At 46.0% G+C, this 22,383-nt stretch overlaps 3 protein-coding genes across 3 annotated transcripts in view; 1 reads left to right on the plus strand and 2 right to left on the minus strand.

Moving 5' to 3' along the window:
• The window catches only part of triob (trio Rho guanine nucleotide exchange factor b), a 76,031-nt gene extending 64,099 nt beyond the window's left edge, over window positions 1–11,932 (plus strand). The window contains exons 41-56 of the mRNA XM_062466142.1: window positions 30–119; window positions 550–642; window positions 800–850; window positions 2,519–2,596; window positions 2,986–3,177; window positions 3,531–3,708; window positions 4,114–4,856; window positions 6,221–6,468; window positions 6,755–6,881; window positions 7,020–7,047; window positions 7,478–7,643; window positions 7,940–8,061; window positions 8,256–8,334; window positions 8,876–9,076; window positions 9,845–9,983; window positions 10,182–11,932. Coding sequence (XP_062322126.1) covers window positions 30–119; window positions 550–642; window positions 800–850; window positions 2,519–2,596; window positions 2,986–3,177; window positions 3,531–3,708; window positions 4,114–4,856; window positions 6,221–6,468; window positions 6,755–6,881; window positions 7,020–7,047; window positions 7,478–7,643; window positions 7,940–8,061; window positions 8,256–8,334; window positions 8,876–9,076; window positions 9,845–9,983; window positions 10,182–10,727 — 3,081 coding nt within the window. The 3' untranslated portion in view covers window positions 10,728–11,932. The remainder of the gene's footprint in view (window positions 1–29; window positions 120–549; window positions 643–799; window positions 851–2,518; window positions 2,597–2,985; window positions 3,178–3,530; window positions 3,709–4,113; window positions 4,857–6,220; window positions 6,469–6,754; window positions 6,882–7,019; window positions 7,048–7,477; window positions 7,644–7,939; window positions 8,062–8,255; window positions 8,335–8,875; window positions 9,077–9,844; window positions 9,984–10,181) is intronic.
• A 2,636-nt stretch (window positions 11,933–14,568) lies between these two features.
• On the minus strand, window positions 14,569–18,926 carry si:cabz01093077.1 (probable C-C chemokine receptor type 3). The gene has a single exon (XM_062466487.1). The coding sequence runs from the start codon at window positions 17,463–17,465 to the stop codon at window positions 16,443–16,445; it is 1,023 nt and encodes a 340-aa protein (XP_062322471.1). The 5' UTR covers window positions 17,466–18,926; the 3' UTR covers window positions 14,569–16,442.
• Window positions 18,927–19,945: 1,019 nt separating this feature from the next.
• Window positions 19,946–22,247, minus strand: LOC134023881 (C-C chemokine receptor type 4-like). Its single transcript, XM_062466237.1, has 2 exons — window positions 22,135–22,247; window positions 19,946–21,401 (listed from the first exon to the last, which is right to left on the minus strand). The coding sequence occupies exons 1-2, from the start codon at window positions 22,139–22,141 to the stop codon at window positions 20,374–20,376; spliced, it is 1,035 nt and encodes a 344-aa protein (XP_062322221.1). The 5' UTR covers window positions 22,142–22,247; the 3' UTR covers window positions 19,946–20,373.
• Window positions 22,248–22,383: the final 136 nt, after the last annotated feature.

Below are 22,383 nucleotides of genomic sequence, written 5' to 3' on the forward strand. Positions count from 1 at the left end.
TGACCAGCATCCCTCTTTCCTCACCTCAGGAAAGGAGGCTGCACATGTACATCGTTTACTGCCAGAACAAGCCCAAGTCAGAACACATCGTGTCTGAATACATCGACACCTACTTCGAGGTGAGAACTCTCTGCTCTGGACACACTATGGCTATAATTGGTTGGTTGTTTGTTTGTTTGTTTGTAAATGTTGAGTCTTTAAGATTCCAGATATGCACGTAGATTGTACGATAACCGAGATATGGATTAATTGACTTTCCCTGGATTTTAAATTAGTTGTTGGTCAGGAATTTAAGCACCAGTGTGTGTGTGTTTGTTTTCTTGTGTAGTTAAGCAGACTTATGAATGTATGTGTCTGTGTGATGTGTGTGTGATGTGTGTGATGTGTGATGTGTGTGATGTGTGATGTGTGATGTGTGATGTGTGATGTGTGTGTGATGTGTGATGTGTGATGGATGTGTGATGTGTGATGTGATGTGTGATGTGTGATGCGTGTGTGATGTGTGATGTGATGTGTGATGCGTGTGTGATGTGTGTGTGTGTGTTTCAGGAGCTGAAGCAGCGTCTGGGTCACAGACTGCAGCTAACAGACCTACTCATCAAGCCAGTGCAGCGCATCATGAAGTACCAGCTCCTCCTCAAGGTGAACCCTTCAGTTTAAGTTGAGGTCACTGTCAACAACGTAGTGGTGATTTATGTACTGTATATTGAACTTCTAAAGCTCGCTGGAAATGTTAAACAAGGACATAACTAAACAAGTAAAAAGCATTAATTCTCTCCTATGTTCGAACCCCACCCAGGATTTCCTCAAATTTTCCAAGAAGGCTGGAGTAGATACTGTTGAGTTGGAGGTGAGGCCAACTCCACTGATTTACTGGACTTTATGCACATACAATATCTGATGTGTCTTTATCAGATCAGTTTCTGAAGTTATTATTATTATTGCACAGTTCTTTGGCACCTGTCTCTGTAATACTGTGAGCACTGTGCTCGTCTCATCCTTGGTTATCTGCAGTAATACTGTAAACACTGCTTGTATGTTGGATAAAAGCATAAAAAATTGACAATTGTAAGGATGATTACATGTGGTTGGTGGTCCTCACTCTGGGCCTCATTTACTAACAATCTCAAGTGCGCTGCCTTTGTAAATACGGTTTTATGTCTTTACCCGCTATTGTATGCCCATTTTAGGCATACAATAGCGGGTAAAGACATAAAACCGTATTTACAAAGGCAGCGCACTTGAGTAAAAACGCAGATTACCGCTGCTGGGAGGGTATAAGGGAAAGTGGGCGTGTGCCGCAAAGAGATGGGAGGAGAGGTGTATTTCTTCCTTGTAACATGTTTATGTTAGCTGTAACTTCGTGAACCAATATTTCTATCTCCTGTTCGCTGAACCTTCTTTTTCTTTTCCTTGAATCACCCATGGTGGCAGTAACATGCAGGCGATTTCTCCCATCTTTTAACGGCACGCTAATTAACACTAAAGGGCGGAGTAAGGCGCTGATTGCCCGACGAGGATCTGGTTTGATAAATACCACGCAAAATGCGGAAATACACCGTGCGCTATTTGCGGTTGGGCAAAGGCACAGATTAAGCTGCGGTCGCAATGTTAGTAAATGAGGCCCTCTGTGTCTGAAGGCCTGCTTCAGTTCCAATGTGTCAGTATTCCAGTGTGTCAGTGTTCCAGCTTGTCAGTGTTCCAGCTTGTCAGTGTTCTAGTGTGTCAGTGTTCCAGCTTGTCAGTGTTCCAGTGTGTCAGTGTTCCAGCTTGTCAGTGTTCCAGCTTGTCAGTGTTCCAGTGTGTCAGTGTTCCAGCTTGTTAGTGTTCCAGTGTGTCAGTGTTCCAGCTTGTCAGTGTTCCAGTGTGTCAGTGTTCCAGTGTGTCAGTGTTCCAGCTTGTCAGTGTTCCAGTGTGTCAGTGTACCAGCTTGTCAGTGTTCCAGCTTGTCAGTGTTCCAGTGTGTCAGTGTTCCAGTGTGTCAGTGTTCCAGTGTGTCAGTGTTCCAGTGTGTCAGGTCCAGTGTGTCAGTTCCAGTGTGTCAGTTCCAGTGTGTCAGTATTCCAGTGTGTCAGTGTTCCAGCTTGTCAGTGTTCCAGTGTGTCAGTGTTCCAGCTTGTCAGTGTTCCAGCTTGTCAGTGTTCCAGTGTGTCAGGTCCAGTGTGTCAGTTCCAGTGTGTCAGGTCCAGTGTGTCAGGTCCAGTGTGTCAGTATTCCAGTGTGTCAGTGTTCCAGCTTGTCAGTGTTCCAGTGTGTCAGGTCCAGTGTGTCAGGTCCAGTGTGTCAGTATTCCAGTGTGTCAGTGTTCCAGCTTGTCAGTGTTCCAGTGTGTCAGGTCCAGTGTGTCAGGTCCAGTGTGTCAGTTCCAGTGTGTCAGTATTCCAGTGTGTCAGTTCCAGTGTGTCAGTTCCAGTGTGTCAGTGTTCCAGTGTGTCAGTATTCCAGTGTGTCAGTTCCAGTGTGTCAGTATTCCAGTGTGTCAGTTCCAGTGTGTCTGTGTTCCCCTCTATGCTCTCAGAAAGCAGTGGAGGTGATGTGTGTCGTGCCCAAAAGATGCAACGACATGATGAATGTGGGTCGACTGCAAGGCTTTGAGGTGAGGCCCAACAATGTTTTAAAATGAAGTGATGTGGTGCTGTTTCCTGATTCAAGATCATATCGAAAGCACTTTTTGGTGAAATCAATACCCGATGCCATATTCACTTTTGTCAAACGAATGTTTCTGCCTGAAGAATCTTGTCAAGCGCAGATATTTAAAGTGTCTGCTGGTATCTGAACTTCCAGCAGATGTCAGCGTCTTCCTTAATCAAGCCTTGTTCACAATGTTGTGTATACAGTTTTTCACGGTTCTGTCTTGCCCTGTCCGTGGAGGGTGGGCAGGGCAAGACATACTCGCTTTGTACCATCTGTGTTCTGATCGGTCATACAACAGTATGTTCCAGGAGTGTTTATATGAATCAGTCTGCTCCTCTTCTTCCTGTCCAGGGGAAGATTGTAGCCCAGGGCCGTCTCCTTCTTCAGGACACCTTCATGGTGTCCGACCAGGACAGTGGACTTCTTTCCAGGATGAAGGAGAGGAGGGTCTTTCTCTTTGAGCAGATAGTCATCTTCAGCGAGCCGCTGGACAAGAAGAAGGGCTACTCCACCCCCGGCTATCTCTTCAAGAACAGCATCAAGGTGACTAGCTGTTGTCCACGGTAGTGATGTAATACTCCACACTGTTAGCCTACATACAGTGACCACACTGTGGTCAGCTGGCCAAACTAACAACCAGACAAACCTCTGAAGCAGAAGATGTCAACACTGATAATAATGTAAAGTTGTCCTAAACTTACAAGACCTCCTCTCCACTCTCTGTCTGTCTGTCTGCCTGTCTGCCTGTCTGTGTCTGTCTGTCTGCCTGTCTGTCTGTGTCTGCCTGTCTGTCTGTGTCTGCCTGTCTGCCTGTCTGTGTCTGCCTGCCTGTCTGTGTCTGTCTGTCTGTCTGTGTCTGCCTGTCTGTGTCTGCCTGTCTGTGTCTGTCTGTCCAGGTGAGCTGGCTGGGTCTGGAGGAGAGCCAAGACGACACGTCTAAGTTCACGTTGACGTCGCGCTCCTCTAGTGGTGCGCTGGAGAACTTCGTTCTGCAGTCCCCCAGCTCTGCCGTCAGCCAGGTGTGGATCCACCACATCAGCCAGATCCTGGAGAACCAACGCAACTTCCTCAACGGTAACCAAGTTCACGCTGTCCACGTTCTCCACATTAGACCAATATTGGCTGTTGATTCAATTAATCTCTACTTCTCTTTACGTCTTCTTCACTATCTCTCCATCTCTCTTCCTCACCCCTCCCTCTCTTTCTCTTTCTCTTTTCTTCACTCTTTCCCCTCTCTCTCCCCCCCTCTCTTTCTCTCTTTCTCTCTCTCCCCCCCATCTCCCCCCCCTCTCCTCCACTCTCTCTCTCTCCCACCCATCTCTCCCCCCCCTCTCTCTCCTCCCCTCTTTCTCTCTCCCACCCATCTCTCTACCCCTCTCTCTCTCCCACCCATCTTTCTCCCCCTCTCTCTCTCTCCCCCCCTCTTTCTCTCTCCCACCCATCTCTCTCTCCCCTCTTTCTCTCCATTCCTCTCCCCAGCTCTGACATCCCCTATTGAGTACCAGAGGAACAATGTGGGCGGCGGCGGGGCAGGAGCTTCCCCTAGCGGCGGCATCTGCTCCGGCTCCGTCCTGGCCGGGGGGTCGTCCCTGTGCGGCCCCCGCTCCCGAGCCTCCCGCATCCCCCAGCCCTCCTCCCGCCTGCCCCAGCCCGTCCACCACCACCATCCCCTGGGCCCCGAGGGGCCCGACAGGACAGCAGGTACGTGGCCCCCCCGCCTGCAGCCCCCTCCTGCTAGCCCCCACCCCCCTGAGGCCAGTCGGGGGGACCCAGATCCCGCGGCCCCTATGATGAGGGTCCTGGATGGCCCTCCATGCAATGGCATGGTGTCTGGTGCAGATGGCAGCCCCAAACAGGGGCACAAAGACCCCCCTGTAAACCCCCTCCCACAGATGCCTGTGGCCCCGCTGAACACCAACCCCAGGGTGGGGACTGTCTCTCCCTTTCCATCCCTCGTGTCCCCTGGAGGTCTTGGGAAGGACAGTCCCATTGCAAGTAGCCCAACCCAGAAAGGCCCCTCTTACTGGGCCTCAGGCCCGGCCTCCCCAGCCAGCAGGCCTGGTTCCTTCTCTTGGCCCAGTGATGGTGGGGACTCCCTGGGATGGGGGAGCCATGGTTACAGCCACCATCGCCGCCAGTCTGCACACAGCAAGGACATAGACCGCATGAGTACCTGCTCGTCTACCAGTGAGCAGTCCATACACTCCATCCAGAGCAACGGGGTAAGCGCCCTACCTGAGGCCCAGGCTTCAGTTCGGCCTTGTGCAGCGACTAACTCCAGCACTAGCACATGCCCTGGCTAACCCCAGCGCTAGCACATGCCCTGGCTAACTCCAGCGCTAGCACATGCCCTGGCTAACACCTGAACTAGCACGCCGCCTGGTTAACCGCAGCTCTAGAACACACCCTGGGTCTGTACCGCTACAGGACTACCAAAACCCCAGACAAACTAAATCTAAGTTTGTCTGTGTATGTTGACTCTCTGCCCTTCTACTCTGCTCACTGTGAGTTTACTGTTAAACTCTTTCTTACTAACATTTTCTGCGAATGAATTTTTTAATGTTTCCATCAAATGGTTTTTCTAATTCTCCGCCGTACAAGAAATATTCTGAAGTGACATTTGCTTCATCACCAATGTTTTGAAGAGGACCTCACAGAGGAAGTATAGAAAGATGTCATTTTCTGTTTGCTTTGGTTAGACATTTGTTCATCTTGTTTTCTTTTTTTTTGTGGGTTTGTGGGTTTGCACCAGTTTCTCTGCAGTTTGACCCTGTCAGCAAGGCCACGTGCCTGGAGTATCTTTCTGCTGGACACCATGTCTGTAGTAAGAAAGAATCATTTGTAGATTAAGCTTTTATCAGACGCTTTCATCCAAAGTAATATTCAGGGAGGATGTGAACCTGCAACCTCTTGATGTGTAGTCGAATGCTTTAAACACTGAGCTACACCTAAACCCCCAGAAACCTGCTGTAATGCAAATGCCTCCTCCTCTCAGTCCTTTCTCAGAAGAGCCTTCTCTGTCCAGACACTAACCATGCCACCTTCCTGCAACCTGCACTCCACGTGTCATGAGCTTGCTAAATAGGACTTAGACATATACCTATTGTGCTAAAATATCCTTCTGTCTTCTATCCAAATCTGTCTTCCTCTAGATTTTGGGGCCTTGGTAACAAACGCTTTTTCTATGACACCGTGCACGCATTCATGTGTGCCAACTTGTTAGTGTAATCAATAGACTTGCAAGTTCTATTTATGGTAAACGAAAATAAAAGCACAGCAAACTATATACACTTCTGATTAACTGTGTGTATTATCCTCTTCCTTCATCTATCTCCTCGCCTTCCACCTTCTCTTCATCTGTACTCCTCTCTTCCACCTTCTCTTCATCTGTACTCCTCTCTTCCCCCCTTATCTTTCCTTCCCCCTCCTTTCCTCACCTCTCTTTCTGTCTCTTCCCTTCTCCTCTCTTCCTTTTCTCCTCTCCTTCCCCCTTCTTTTCTCTCCTCTTCCCCCCTCCCTCCGTCCTCCCCCTCCCCTCCCCTCCCTCCCTCCCTCCCTCCGTCCTCTCCCCCCCCCCCCCCCCCAGAGTGAAAGCAGCAGCAGCAGCAGTGTGTCCACCATGCTGGTGACCCAGGACTACGCCGCGTTGAAGGAGGATGAGATCAGCGTGCTCCAGGGGGAGGTGGTCCAGATGCTGGCCAGCAACCAGCAGAACATGTTCCTGGTGTTCCGCGCCGCCACCGAGCAGGGCCCGGCGGCCGAGGGCTGGATCCCCGGCCACGTGCTTGGACACACCTCCCCCGTCTCCCCCGATCACCCCGAAGGCACCGTCAAGTAAGAGCCCACAAACCCAACAAACATGAATGTTGTCCACCGCTTCACAGTTACCGGGTGGTCTGTACTGGGGAGGACTGTGGTGTTACACTGGGTGGTCTGTACTGGGGAGGACTGTGGTGTTACACTGGGTGGTCTGTACTGGGGAGGACTGTGGTGTTACACTGGGTGGTCTGTACTGGGGAGGACTGTGGTGTTACACCGGGTGGTCTGTACTGGGGAGGACTGTGGTGTTACGGTATCAGAAGGTGCCTCTTCTCACTCCGGCTGTTTTCGTGCTGGTCAGAAAATGGTCGTCGTGGCACACGGCCCTCCGCCTGAGGAGGAAGACAGAGAAGAGAGACAAGGACACCGCAAAGGACAACGGCTACCGTAGATCTCACAACAGTCTGGCTACTAAAGTGTCTGTCAAGGTAGACGTTTTCCACTTGAGCCTTTGAAACTACATTAGTTGAACCATACATTAATTCTAGTGATAGCAGGTTGTAGTATTTGGGCAATATTCAGCTACTCATATTTATTTTATGTTATGCTCTTTTATGCCCTTTTAGCTTCTGAATCCCAACTACATATATGATGGTAAGTTGCCATATCTGTGTCATTGCATGGATTGAATTTAAAACGTTGGCAGTGCTGGTTGGATTAGGAAAGATTAACGGAGATTGTAAAATGCCCAATACTATATTGCAAACATGCTTTTTCCAAACTTTGCCTTGTTCATCTTAGTTCACATATGACCCTGCTATGTGGACTCTGCTCTAGTTTAGTTCTGACTCAGTGCCTCCATAATTCTGCCTCGGCTCTGCTCTCAGCTCTGCCTCATCTGTCTTTCTTTCCAGCAGTCCCTCTACTCTGCCTCATCTCTGTGTCTCTCCCCTTCAGCTCTGCCTCTATTCTGCCTCATTCTCTGCCCCTCCTTGCAGACTCCACTCTCTCATCTCTGCCTCTATCCCTTCAGCAGTCTCCATTCTGCCTCATCTCTGCCTCACCTCTGCCTCTCTCCCTCCAGCAGTGCCTCCAGAGTTCCTCTTGCCTCTGAGTGATGTGGTGTGTGCGTGCGGAGAGAGCGTCACTCTCAGGGGGAAGGTGTGTGGCCTCACCCGAGCCTCTGTGTCCTGGAGAGGCCCTGACCACGCGCCGCTGGCCAGCAACGGACGCTTCTGCCTGGGACACAGGTGAGCAGCAGGCGCAGTCACTGGCAGTCCTGCCTTCAGAACACTGCTTCTAAAGGCAGGAATAGCTCATGTACTGTACATTCACAACAGCGCTAATCAGAGCATTGGTATGCGGAATTATGTTCTTGACTTCCTCAAAGTACTTACTGAACAGCAATCATCTTAATCAAGTAACTTCATTTAATAATCAGTTAGTAATCAATTAGTCTCTCATGTAGTAATGGGGAGACCTGCCCTAAATGCTTCAGTGTTTTGGGGTATTTTCTCGTGACCTCTGACCTCCCGGCCCCTAACAGTGACACCGGTGAGGCCACCTTGGAGATCCTAGAGGTGTGTGTGGAGGACGGGGGGGTGTACACCTGCATCGCCAGCAGTGCAGCAGGAACCACGTCCTCCTCCGCCAGTCTCCGAGTGTCAGGTGAGAGGAAGTTCTGGTCCGCTAACCAGCAGAGCAGTCTCTGAAAGTAGTTCTGCTCCACTAACCAGTCTCTGAGTTTCACACTAACATACTTTAAATGTGCTTGTACACATGGCCATGCACACTAAGTTAAATCAAATGCATCTACGTACATCTCTATACCAAATATTTGTTAACAGAACGCTTCTTTGTAGATGTCAACAACATTGGGAGTGACATTCTTTGGAAGAACAACTTTGAGTTGTTCTACACTGAGACCACGGAACTGGGCAGGTAAAACAAATGTTTTTACTTTTTATAGTATATATATATATATACATTTATTGTATAAACACAATGAATGTAACATGGCTATGTTACATTCATTGTGTTTATACTCTCCACCTGCCAATCACTACTACTTTATAAACGCCTCAAAAAAAGTTTGGAAACGTTATTTCGGTCTATTATTCCTCCCCTTCAATAATACCAATTTGTATTGTATTTTATATCGTTGGAAACGAGAGTGAATACCAACAGAAGAATATTGCAGGGGATTTTGGCAAAAAAAATTGGGCCGCTACCCACACGGTTAGCTGTGTTGCTCATTCCATGAATGCACAACCCTTACAACTTTTACCTCGTTGTAAAGGTAACTAATCAGGCTTTCCAACGATATCAAATACAATACCAATTGGTATTATTGAAGGGGAGGAATAATCGACCGAAATAACGTTTCCGAACTTTTTGGGAGGAGTTTAGTTCTTTTCTAGTATGTATATTTCTATGTGGAGGTACAGTGGTCAGTAGTGTTCCCCTGACCCTGACTCTGCAGGGGCAGGTTCTCGGTGACCCGGCGCTGTAACCAGTGTGGCAGCCGTGGCAGCGTAGCAGCTAAGCACGTGAATAAGCGCCTGCTGCGGCGGGAGCAGGTGCAGCGGGAGGTGCTGCTGCTGCGGGACCTAAAGCACCCACACCTGGCCAGGCTGCTGGACACCTACGAGACCCCCACCAGCTACGTCCTCATCCTGGAGATGTACGTACACGCCTGCCTGGCTGGGGGGGGTCGCGCGGGTCTGTTTAGCAGATCATTTTTAGACGAAGCGGGGGAGGGGTGGGGGGGTTGAAACCACCACCCGCTTGAGGATGGGAATGACTGGTGTTGGGGATGAGGGTTGGGGGCGTTGGGTTGAACAGTGTTTGGTGTGCTGGGTTGAACAGTGTTTGGTGTGCTGGGTTGACCAGTGTTTGGTGTGCTGGGTTGACCAGTGTTGGTGTGCTGGGTTGACCAGTGTTGGTGTTCTGGGTTGGCCAGTGTTTGGTGTGCTGGGTTGACCAGTGTTTGGTGTGGTGGGTTGACCAGTGTTTGGTGTGCTGGGTTGACCAGTGTTGGTGTGCTGGGTTGACCAGTGTTTGGTGTGGTGGGTTGACCAGTGTTTGGTGTGCTGGGTTGAACAGTGTTTGGTGTGCTGGGTTGACCAGTGTTTGGTGTGCTGGGTTGACCAGTGTTGGTGTGCTGGGTTGACCAGTGTTGGTGTTCTGGGTTGGCCAGTGTTTGGTGTGCTGGGTTGACCAGTGTTTGGTGTGGTGGGTTGACCAGTGTTTGGTGTGCTGGGTTGACCAGTGTTGGTGTGCTGGGTTGACCAGTGTTTGGTGTGGTGGGTTGACCAGTGTTTGGTGTGCTGGGTTGACCAGTGTTGGTGTGCTGGGTTGACCAGTGTTGGTGTTCTGGGTTGGCCAGTGTTTGGTGTTCTGGGTTGACCAGTGTTGGGTTGATCATTGTTTGCATGTGCTGTGTGTGCAGGGCTGGCCAGGGCCGCCTGCTGGACCACATCGTGAGCTGGGGCAGCCTGACGGAGGAGCGGGTGGCTCTGTACCTGAGAGACATCCTGGAGGCCCTGCGCTACCTGCACAGCTGCAGGGTAGCCCACCTGGACCTGAAGGTAGCCCAGCCTCCCTCACTAACCCTCACACAACATCCACGTTTACCAGTCCTAATAAGGGAAATCATTTACGAGGGAAAAGGGTTGATGTGGGTGTGGCAACCCTAACAGCCCCCCCCCAACATATTAATTCACTGTATGTCTGTGGGTGAGTATTTTAGTTTGACCAGTGTTGCGTGTGTGGAACCCCCTCCACAGCCGGAGAACATCGTGGTAGAAAACACCTCCGTTCTTCCCGTGGTCAAGCTGACAGACTTCGGCGATGCGGTCCAGCTGGACTCCTCCCAGCACGTCCACCCTCTCTTGGGCAGTCCCGAGTTCTCCTCTCCTGAGCTGGTCCTGGGCCTGCCGGCCTCTCTGACCTCTGACCTCTGGAGCCTGGGCGTGTTGACCTATGTGCTGCTGAGCGGTGCCTCCCCCTTCCTGGACGACAGCGTGGAGGAGACCTGCGTCAACATCTGCCGTCTGGACTTCAGCTTCCCTCCGGACTACTTCTCCGGGGTGAGCCGGGCGGCGCGGGACTTCGTGTGCCTGCTGCTGCAGGCGGAGGCGGGGCGGAGGCCCTCGGCGGACGCCTGCCTGCAGGAGCCCTGGCTGCAGCCACACGCCGCGCCCCGCCCCCCCGGCCACCTGGACACGTCTCGCCTGGTGTCCTTCATGGAGCGGAGGAGGCACCTGAACGACGTCCGCCCCGTGGCCAGCATCAAGGCCTTCCTGCACAGCCGACTCCTCAACGCTGTGTGACCGGCCACAAGACCACCACGTTAATGATCTCATCGTCCCCCAACTCGCCACCAAGGATCCTGCTGCTGCCTGCTGATCCCCCCTCCCTCCCTGCCTCCCCTATCCCACAATCCCTCTAACCCCCCCCCCCTACCAACTTGCAGAGTCATGGTTTTATCCTGACTTGCAAACAAACAGTTTGAGGCTTCTTAGAGACTTGACTAGCAGGGAGAACAGAGCACTGTGAGGAGCCTGTGGTGAAGGAGCCTCTTGTTCGGATAGTTTCTTTAAGAAGAAACGGGTGTTTTCGGTTGAACACAAGAGAAATGTCTTTTTGTAATGAGAGATTACTTTTTGTACAGATAATGTATAGTAAAGTAACAGAGAACTTTATTCATATCTTGTCAAGAACAGAGGTTCGGAAATGATCAAAACAAGTTGACACCTGAACAGTACAGATGATGTAGATTAACTTTGGAATAACCTCACATTTACCGGTTGGAGACCAAAATCATGTTTCAGATAAATTGTTGAAATTCTTGGCCTTGCTTCTTGTGTGGGCCTAGCATCATTTGAAAGATAAACTATTTTAGTGACACTTGTACAACTTATGACAAACAATAAAAGCTTCAACAGCTATTATAAGTCAAATATGTCTTCAGATTTCTAATGCATCAGCCTTACTTTGTAAATAAAGTGTTCCTGCCTTCATTCTCATTTGAAGACTCAAAGTTGCTGCTTCAGCTGAGTGGTTAGGTTGACCAGTGAGAGAACACTTTCATGGTGGTTAAGGTTCAGGTGAGGGTTCAGGTTAAGTTTGGGGAAGACTTTGGGTTCAGGTTTAGAAATTGAGGATAGGGTTAAGGTTCATTGTTATAGTTCAGGTTAAGAGGTTAAAGGGTCAGGTTAAGGTTAGGTGTAGGGTTTAGGTTAAGAGTTTGGGAATCAGGTTAGGGTTACGGTTCATGTTTGGGGTTAGGGTTGAGAGGTTAGGGTTCAGGTTCATGGTTAGGGTTGAGAGGTTAGGGTTCAGGTTCATGGTTAGGGTTAGGGTTGAGAGGTTAGGGTTCAGGTTCATGGTTAGGGTTGAGAGGTTAGGGTTCAGGTTCATGGTTAGGATTGAGAGGTTAGGGTTCAGGTTCATGGTTAGGGTTAGGGTTGAGAGGTTAGGGTTCAGGTTCATGGTTAGGGTTGAGAGGTTAGGGTTCAGGTTCATGGTTAGGGTTGAGAGGTTAGGGTTCAGGGGAAGTAGCTCCCCTTTACTCTAGTTTTATGGCAGCACTCATTACTAAATGTTATTATCCATTCACTCATACTTTTCACAAATTTCTCATGTGCAATGTTGCAGCTTTAATGTTTATGCAACCATTTATTACGGCTTGTGTTGTAGCAGGATTCTAACAAGGCATGTTCCTGATACTGCAATAGATGTCTGTATTGTGTTACTTTTTCCTGTATTAAGTTCAGTATTAATATATTGAAACCTCAACACGGGTTTCTGAAAATAATGTAAGAATGGTATTTGTAAAGGCACTTATGTTTGTCATTGTTCGATTTTCCTGTAACTATACCAAAGTTAATCATGATTTTCCCCCTCTTGAAACGTGTTATGATTGGATCATGTTAAGTTATGACAACCACACTGAACTTAGACATGGCTGTTTGCATTTGTTCGTTGTGGCATTATTTATTACTATTGTTAGTCGTCTGGTGCCTGTAACTGAATTATCTAATGAACTTTAAAAAAAACACGTTGTGCACAATGTAGTGATTTGCTGTGCAAGTTGGTTCAGCTTTAGGTTCTGTATTTCGTATGTGTTGATATGATTTGCTTCCTGAGCTAATGTAAGACTTACACGTGTTTGGTTTGGGAGAAAGCTTCTCCAGAACTATAATAGTAACAATAATAATAATAATAACAATATAAACATTTCAATAACTCTGAGTAAGATGCAACACACACCTCACTCCACCTTCTCTAAGGGTGTTGGCCACAGCAGAGAGAGAGACTGTGAGAGAGGGTGCTGTTCAAATGTCCATGAGTGTCTGTAGCTCAGTGGTTAGAGCATTTAACAGCAGAATAAGAGGTTCAAATCCCCCTCTGTTTGTGGCTTTGAATGAGAGCGTCTGCTAAATGAGCACGTTGCTGTTGTCATGTCAGAGAAGCTAAGCTCTGAGTGGCTGTGAGCTCGTACAGCGCCATGAGGCCTCTGTTTGTTATTTATTCATGTGTAAAGCTGTACAGCTAAGAAACTGACTTGGCCAACCTGGGTGGCACATCTTCATTTTGTATACGTCATTTTGAATGTTTTACTATGACTTTTGCATGTATATTAATTTGTACAGAAAAAGGAATTGTGTTTACAGATTACATGATGTATATATTTATTTCTGTCCTCACTTATTTTGCCATTAAACATATGGAACATAACAAATGGGTAGTTTTGTATTTCCGAACGTAACCGTTGACACACCCTGACGTTAGGTCCTGTTGTTGTTGTTTTCATGTCACACTAACACCTTGTGCTCAAATAACACCTCTGCAAGCTGTGGGAGATCTCAAGGAGGATAAGGAGAAACTTTCTATGATCTCACGGACGATAAGGAGCAACTCTGTGATTTTGACTCATACCTGCAGGTGTGAGTTCTCCCAAGACGATAAACAGCTTTTTTTCAGAAAGGTGAAGTCTGTTTCCTGTTTCCTAACTAATGTCCTCCCTCAGTTTTCTCAAAGGCAGCCCACGGTTTACAACTGCCCCGGGGTTGCCAGGTTCATAACTCCCCCATGCAGGGTTGCCAGGTTTATAACTCCCCCATGCAGGGTTGCCAGGTTTATAACTACCCCAGAGTTGGAAGATTTGTAACTAGCCCAGGGTTGGACAACGTTCATACATTCCACAGAGCAAACACTAATGTATGTGAAATGTATGTGAAACCAATGATTCTAATGATTCTATTAATGATTCTATTAACAACAACAACAATTTAAATCAAGAGATTTAGGGTCCTTTTGAAACACAGATCTTATTTCAGTGGAGCTCTGCTTAAGCACAATCCATCAACACAATAGAAACCCAAATACCTCAATGATAGAGATCTCCCTTTCCCTTCATACGTTTTTATCCATACATTATTATACATGATGAGTTTAGTAACGTAACATATGCCAGCTGTTTGACACAGTGAGAACAGCGTGTTCAGTGTACCTGGTCGTTGTCATTTGCATGCAGGAAACTGTGAAAGATGGCGTGCTTATTATGCTGCCTTATCAGGTGTGAAATCTAAGATTTTCTTAGAATGGAAGCAGAAGTACTTTGCATTATACTAACCACAGACGTGGGATTTCTGCAGAGCGGTCTATGAGCTTCCTAACTGACAGATATCTCCATCTTTGCCTTTTGTGAATAAACCATGTGTAAATCACAGACAAGCTTGAATGGGTTAAAACACGTGTACATCACATTAATGGTTATTTAATGATTAAAAGAAAATAAGGTTCAACGTGGGTGATTAGAGGATTTAAGAAGTAAATTAAAGAAACTCAGACCTCTATTTCTAATAATCGCTCTGGATAAGAGCGTCTGCTAAATGACTAAATGTAATAAAATATTATCATTATAATAATAAAAGGGGGTTTGAAATTTTACTTTTTTTAAACTCTATCTAGAATGTAAGTATCCTAAAAATTAGACTTAAGGAGCTGGAGGGGGATGTTGAACTCCTGAAGCAGGAAATGTTCCAAAAAATAATGTGACATGGACAAAACAATGGAACATTGTAAGATAATAGCCAACGTCAGTGAAAACACTTCAATCACTCCAAAAATATGTATTTCTTTATTTAGCCTTTATTGAACCAGTCATTAAGGACACTTTATTATTTACAAAGGCAGCCTGGCAACTTGAGAGGAAGATGAAAAAAGGGCTGCAAGATTTTAAAAAACACATTTAAAAAAGGCTTTTAACGTACACAACAGTAACAACATGCCAAGACATTAAAGAAGTCACAAGGAGGTAACAGGCTGCAACCGAAAACCTAGAGGGAGAGTCACATGGAGGACACGAGGCAGTATATAGGAGACTAGGACACACACAAACACATGACATACCCACAGCAAAGCATTAGGGGATACAAACAAAGTGAAACATCTCAAAAAGAACATGTGGACAGGAAATAGTTCAGTAGGTGTGAAAACATGTGTCTGTGTCTGTGACTACATTCTTGATTGAACCTTTAATGGCAAACAGGCTGTTTCAGAGAGTTATGTCAGGTATTCCAGCCAGTGGCTGCAACAGAAATGTTGACACACCAAGAAAGGTTTCAGATTCGGGGACTTGTCTGGTGCTTTTGTTAAAGATTACAAGTGAAAGGTTTATCATTTATGGAAGCAAATCGTTACCAAAATTCAAATGCATTTCCAGAAATGCATTTGCATTTTAAGAATGTGGCTGCATTATTTGACTCATAAATGAAATTAGTAATCAATCATCCTATTTGCATTTTAATTTTCTTCTTCAAGAGTGCTCAATCTTTCACTTAATTAAAATGAAAAAGAAATAGACATTTGAGATTTAATTTTCAAAACATGCCCCAGCAAATAGATACCAAAATTCAATTTGAAATGTAAAATTTGAAAATTAAAATGCATTTCCAGAAATGCATTTTCATTTTAAGAACGTGGCTGCAAAATCGTGACCACAATTCCATAGTCATTGGATTTGTCCTGAATTGATTATATTGAGTGGTTATCATCATGGAATATAAATATTCTTCACCTTTGGCAAACTGTAGCAGACAGATAACACTGTGTTTCCGGATCTTCACTTATCTAGGTGGCCTGCCAAGCCAACCACTCAATCATTTCCTGTCTGACCGCATTCACACTACAGTGTATATCAGCAGCATCGCATTCAATGTTTTGCTACAACTCATGTTCTTTCCTTCTTTTGTATGTTCAGCACTTGGAGATGTATTTGATGTCTGACTTATAAATACAGTTTGATTGGTTGATTGATTTATCAATTAATTATCGGTGAGCTCTGGACTATAGCTTCCAACGTCAGTGCAAATCGGCCCCAGAGAAACCTGTGCTTAAGTCGGAGGTAATCTGCAGAGGGTGTTTGGGTGAAGGGTTTCTCTCATTACAAATGTTTTCTGGCAGGCGCTTTTATCGCCGTCCAAACAGGGCACATAAAGTAGACCCTACAGTCGAAAATTAAGGATCGGAAGTTTTAACAGTATTTTGGAGGTCAGAATTAGGAACAATGTGTTTTTACCAAGAACAGTATAGGCCTCCGTGTATAATTTCAGAGAGAAAGCAATGCAGGATATCCTTGACAGTTACAAACAAGAGAATACTCGGGTAGGCCTGAGTAGCCTTGGCCTTTATTTATTTGCAATGTAAAAAGCGTTTATGTAAATGTCAGTTTAGGTTCATGATTTGTAAAAGATCAAAAAAACGCATGGCATCTGTTGTACCTATTTGAGTTTGAAATGTGTTGATGCAAATGTCTTCATGTATTTGTGACTGTATTACACCTTGTGTTCACTTTGAGCTGTGTTGTTTGCCTAGCCTACATTGGTTACTCAAGCATACAATCTGAAGAACCTTTGAAGAAAAAGGTTATTGCTGACCCACAATTTTACTCCACAGAATGTTATGTAGGCTAACATAACATAAGCACATTTTCCCTCCTTCCCTAAAGTACAGTCCAAAACTTCATCTGAACAGCTCCATCATACAGGCGTGTTTGAAGTCTCATTTTCCGACCCTCGGCTCAGAGTGGCGGTGTGTCGGACCAAGCGCTTACAGAACAGATTTTTAGATAACACGAGACGGAGGCAATTTCTAAATTTTTCTCCGACAAACGCATAGATGACTGGATTGACACAGCAGTGGGTCAGAGCGATGATCTGTGTCACCTGTAAAGCCGCATTCACCCGCACTTCCATTTCACAGCTGCTACCTATGTTGAACATCTGCAGTGTTTTCAGAAACACCGCGACGTTGTACGGCACCCAACAGATTACAAACATACAAACTATCCCGAGGATGAGCTTCATGGCCCTGTCCTTTTTGGAGTTACGTAACCTCAGTAACACAACCAGAATGCAAACGTAGCAGTACACCATAACAGGCAGGCAAATGAACAGGCTCACTACGTTTTCGGTAAAGTTGTGGTACATTTTCCACGACGTCGCCACGTTTTCTGGGTAGTGCGTCTGACAACTGAAGGCGCCGTCCTCGTCTTCGAGTTGTGCGAAGACGGCCTGCGGCAGCGCCGCGGCCAGAGACAGAGCCCAGATGACGACGCTCGCCACGGTCCCGTAGCGCAGGCTCCTCGCTCTCATGGCCGCCACAGCGTGGACGATTGCCAGGTAGCGATCCACGCTCATCAGAGTCACAAAAAAGGTGCCGCTGTAGAGGCCCAGCTGGTACGCACCGGACATCACCTTGCACAGCCAGTCCCCAGAATACTGCTGCTGCAGGGAGGCCCAGAGAGGCAGCGTGAGGACAACGACCAGGTCTGACAGAGCCAGGTTCAGCAGACACACGTCCGTCATGGACTTGAGTTTGATGTAGCGGATGAGAACCCAGAGAACGGTGACGTTCCCCATCAGTCCCAGAAAGAACAACAGATAGAGGAGCATCTGGTAGGAACCCTGCACCAGGCCGGGATTGGTGTCACAGGAGTAGGTGGAGTAGTCATAGTCCTCGGTGGTGAACATCTTGTGTTGTGGTGAGGAGAAAGATCGCATTTAAACGGTTAAAACATGTCAAGGTTGTGGTGAAAGATAGCATACAAGTGTAAAGCTGAGACATTCATTTCAGTTTCATAACATGAATATTGTGACCCAGTTCTGAAGCCATTCGTCTCTTTGTGCATGATAGATATTTTCATGAATCTCCCTTGAAGGCCCGCTAAATCCCAACCTGGATCGATCACAGCTCTCTGATAAGCAAAAAGAACAACATGCACATTCCCTGCCCTTATGAAGTGTACTTGATGTCTAATGATGACTAAAACCGAGACAAAAAGTGACATTCAAAACTCCCTAAACAATAGGCTCAGAGTTCAGACGTCTTCCAGGAAATGGTTTGAAAATTCCCTTAAATCGCATTAGAAGGACTGCTTAGCATCTGGCAATACTCTTCTTACCCCTCCGCATCCTAGGAGGGGTAGATAAGTTATTTTATACACTGTTATCCATGTCCTAACTGGGTGAAAGAGTTCGCAGCAACTATGATTGTTTCAACAGGTCACACTGACTCAATGCATGCATATTGTATCCTGTCCAATGTCCACACACTACTGATAAGATTTGGGCTTTAGATTCTGTTTTGGAGTTTTTTGGCATTCAAATGTTTTCAGCTCCTGAATAACGTTGTCAGTTCATTTGCACTGTTATCCCAACTAAGTGAAAGGTTTCCCAGGAACTTTTACTGTTGTAATGTGATAGTATTCAGTCCCAAAAAATGTTTACTGTAGTAGCTCACTGCCTAAATACCAGCCTTAAACAGTTCACACTGACTCAATACAGCTACTGTATGCTTTCCACATACTACTGACAAGATTTAGGCATTATATTCAGTTTAGGAGACATTTGTTTTTTTTATTGCTTTAAAGTGCTTTTCAGCTCCTGAATAGTGTTTTCAGTGTGTATATATAAATAACTTCAGCAGATTGATCTGCTCACATGTGTAACCAGGAGCTGTGGCTTGTGTTTGTGACCAAACTCTAACATGTTTCTCTGCTGTACCCTCCCTGTGCTGTCACCTTCACCACATACTCTAACCCTAGCCCTAACTCCTGAAGTTACACCTGCAGGACCCCGTGTCCGCGGTTCACAACCACACACACACACACACACACACAGTCACAAATAAATACCACACACACACACAGTTACAAACACATACCACACACACAGTTACAAACACATACCACACACAGTTACAAACACATACGTATCACACACACAGTTACAAACACATACCACACACAGTCACAAACACATACCACACACACACACAGTCACAAACACATACCACACACACACACAGTCACAAACACATACCACACACACACACAGTCACAAACACATACCACATACACTGGCAAACACCCACCACACACACCACACTAAAAGAAGTGAAGATATGTGACTTACACCGTATTCAGTTGTTTCTCTGCTCACAGTAGAAGTGATGTATTTGAAGAGAAGGGCTAAACTAAAGACTACTTCACCCGTGTACACATATTTCTGGGTTCCTGTGTATTCTGGTAAAGTGTGCTCTTGCAGAGTGTGAGGTGTGAATGTGGTTTCCTGTAATAGCCTGCATGTGCCTGCAGCTGAAGGGAATGAGTGGGGAACTGGAAACTTTGAGCATTAGAATATTGCCTAAATGTTTTTTGATACAGCACAATGATATTTCAGGCATGGTGATCCATCACAGTGATATTTTAACGTATTTGACAAAAAGTTTCCAATGGGCATTGCCAGTGACGTCAGGTCGTGTTTATGACTTTGGGATGGGTCCATTTATGCACCTAACTGATTATTTCCCTCTAGACGTTTGAGCAAGAACTCAAACACACCACAGTGTTTATAATCATGTGTCATAAACATAAATCAAGTTATGAGTCATAACTTCCCTGTTCACATTTGAACATGAATGTAAATACAAAAATGTAATCAAGGAACCCAGCTAAGTGGTTAGAGGATCTGACTGCAGATCAAGAGATTTGGATCAAAGCGTCTACTTATTGAATATATCCTCGTTCGTTGAACTGGTAAACATGAATGTAAAATGTGTCAGCTATCACAGAATGCACTGCGTGTACATACACACACATTATCGAATATGTAGTGGCTTACAATGTGAATGACTGGCTCTCCGCTAGGGGGCGCACAACACCGGACCCAAACCATTACATTTGTACACAGTTGTTTATAAATAGTCTAATCTGCCCTTGTGAACTGGGAGATTGCGAATAATGTTGGTCACCACCCATGAAACTTTAGGCAGATAAACTTTGATCAATGAGATAAAAGACGTTTCCTTGTCGATCACACTGGGCCTGGTTCATGGTGAGTAAAGCACTTATGAAACAGTAACCTGAGGTAACCTGACTATTACACGTGTGTGCGTCTTAAGAAGCTGTGCAGCATCGCTTCTCTTGTGTCCTCACCGTCATTTAACATATTTATTCACAAAAAATATATATTTATTACCATTTGAAATCTGAAAAAGACCATAGCATAAACAAAAGTGTAAATATACAGCACTCTACGTGTATGATTAGGTCTTGTGACCTCCTATGCAATTCAGCTGCCTCAGTGAGTAAGAGTGTTAACACACTCACAGTTCTGTTTGTAGGCTATTTGCTACATCCTGAAACATTGTGGTTGGCTTGTTAAAAAGCAAGTTTCACACTACAGAAGACCAAACACAGAGTAAGAACTTCCAAACGAACACAAATAACAATAAACTAATTAATAACCCGACTCAGCAATTTACTGCAAACTGTTGAATATTAGGCCCGAATCCTGAAAATATCATCAGTCGCTCTAAACTATTCACATTTTTTGTATACGTTTTGTTTCCACAGTATTTAAAAGCAAACAATTATTAGTATCTATTTCTTTTCGTCTTCTTTCCAGCTCATGCCACGATGGTAGTCGTCATGTCAGACGACTTGGACAACACTGAGCTCCTTCTGTCTGACAGCTCGCTCGTCGCAGACGGCGGGAAAACCCCCGGCAACCACGCCCTCAGCTGCTTCTGAACACGACTCCTGAACTTCTGTCCTGCGAAAGCGTAGATGATGGGATTCAAACAGCAGTGAGAGAAAGCGATGGTCTCTGTCCACTGCAAAGCCATGTCGATGCTATTGGAAACGTCACAGTCAGCCGAAACAACCGCTATGGTTTGCAGATAGCGCAGGAAGATCGCCATGTTGTACGGGGTCCAGAAACAGAAGAACGCAACGATTATGATGAAGATCAGTTTGATGGCTTTGTGCTTCTTGACGGTTTTGATGTTGGCCAAGGTGGGGATGATTCTAGAATAGCAGACCCCCATGATCAGGAGAGGGAGGAAGAGACCCAGGATGTTCATCTCCAGGTAGCTAAACTGGCGCCACATGGTCCCTGCGGGAAACTCCTGTCCACACCGCCCTTCCTCCACCCGTGTGAAGGTGAGGGTGGGGAGAGAGGCGCACAGGCTGGCCAACCACACCAACACAGAGAGGACTGCCCCCACCCGGACAGATCGGTGCCTGGCCACAGAGTGAGTGTGAAGTATGACCACATAGCGGTCAACACTCATGGCCACCATGAAGAAGATGCTGCCGTAGAAACCGATGTTGTGGCATCCCGTGACCAAGCGACACAGGAAGTCCCCAAAGGACCAATCGGATGCGGCGGCGTAGTGGGCAATAAACGGCAAGGACAGGATGAAGAGTAGGTCGGCCAGGGCCAGGTTTAACAGGCAGATGTCCGTCATGTTGATCTGGTTGTAGTGCTTCAGCAGCACACAAACCACCACGCTGTTGCCCACGGCGCCCAGGAGGAACACCAGGCTGTAGAGGATGGGCAGGAACACGCGGCCGAACGCCTGCACGCTGGAGTTGTTGCACGGTGCATGGAGGTCCTCTTCCTCGTAGTAGTAGCCTGAGTATTCAAGCTCGCCTGTGAAGACATCACACCCACAGTCGTTATTATCTGCTTACACAGCAACAGCTTTTCTTGCGCTGCATCTCACATCTACAGATGGATCATGAACAAACAATGCACCGTTAGAGGCAGTTAACACAGCCTCGCTACATGCATCTCTGACAAATTATTCTGTGGGGTTAGAATAATATTACGAGACAGTTATAGTGAAAACGTTTGAAATATTGCATTTCATACATTGATGGAATCACTTAAACCAAATACTCTAATACTGTCGTACCAATAATTTTGTAGTTTAACATGAGAGCTTATGAACATTGCCTGGCTACAGTTATATCAGAATCAGAATTCGGTTTATTCGCCATGTATTTTATACAAACACAGAATTTACTGTGGCAGGGAGGTGCAAAACACTAAACATATACGAATATTAAATTAAGTAAAAGTACAAAAGTTTAACTATGTTTAAGAACTAAACAATCTAAGAATACAACAATTTAAATATTAAATAAAATATATATAAGAATAAGAATGAGCAGCGTGAGTGGTATACATACAGTATATATATAGCATTGTGTATAAGCTCCATGTCCCCCTTGATACAGTCACCCCTGGTGACAGTTGCTAATGCATTGTACATGAAGCTTTATATCACCCTGGATACTGTCACCCCTGGTGACAGTTGATAATGCATTGCACATAAAGCTCTATATCACCCTGGTTCCAGATCTTTATTAGTTGTACTCACCAGACATGATGTTCTGTGGGTTTATTTTTATCCAAAGCCAGATGTTATTCTGGTGATGTTAGCTCTCTTGTCTGCAGTCTTCTGTCCTCTGTGAAGTGGGGGCAGTTCCCTTTTGAGTGAGTGTATTTCCTGTATTGACTACTGAAAATATATTTGTAGTAAAAAAAGAAAAGAAAAACACCATGTAAATACTTTCAATAAAGTCACAGACTCTTAAGCATCCTGTTAAATGTGCCTAAAAACGCCTAA

The sequence above is a fragment of the Osmerus eperlanus genome, chromosome 7 (assembly GCF_963692335.1).
Source record: "Osmerus eperlanus chromosome 7, fOsmEpe2.1, whole genome shotgun sequence".
Classification (NCBI taxonomy): domain Eukaryota; kingdom Metazoa; phylum Chordata; class Actinopteri; order Osmeriformes; family Osmeridae; genus Osmerus; species Osmerus eperlanus.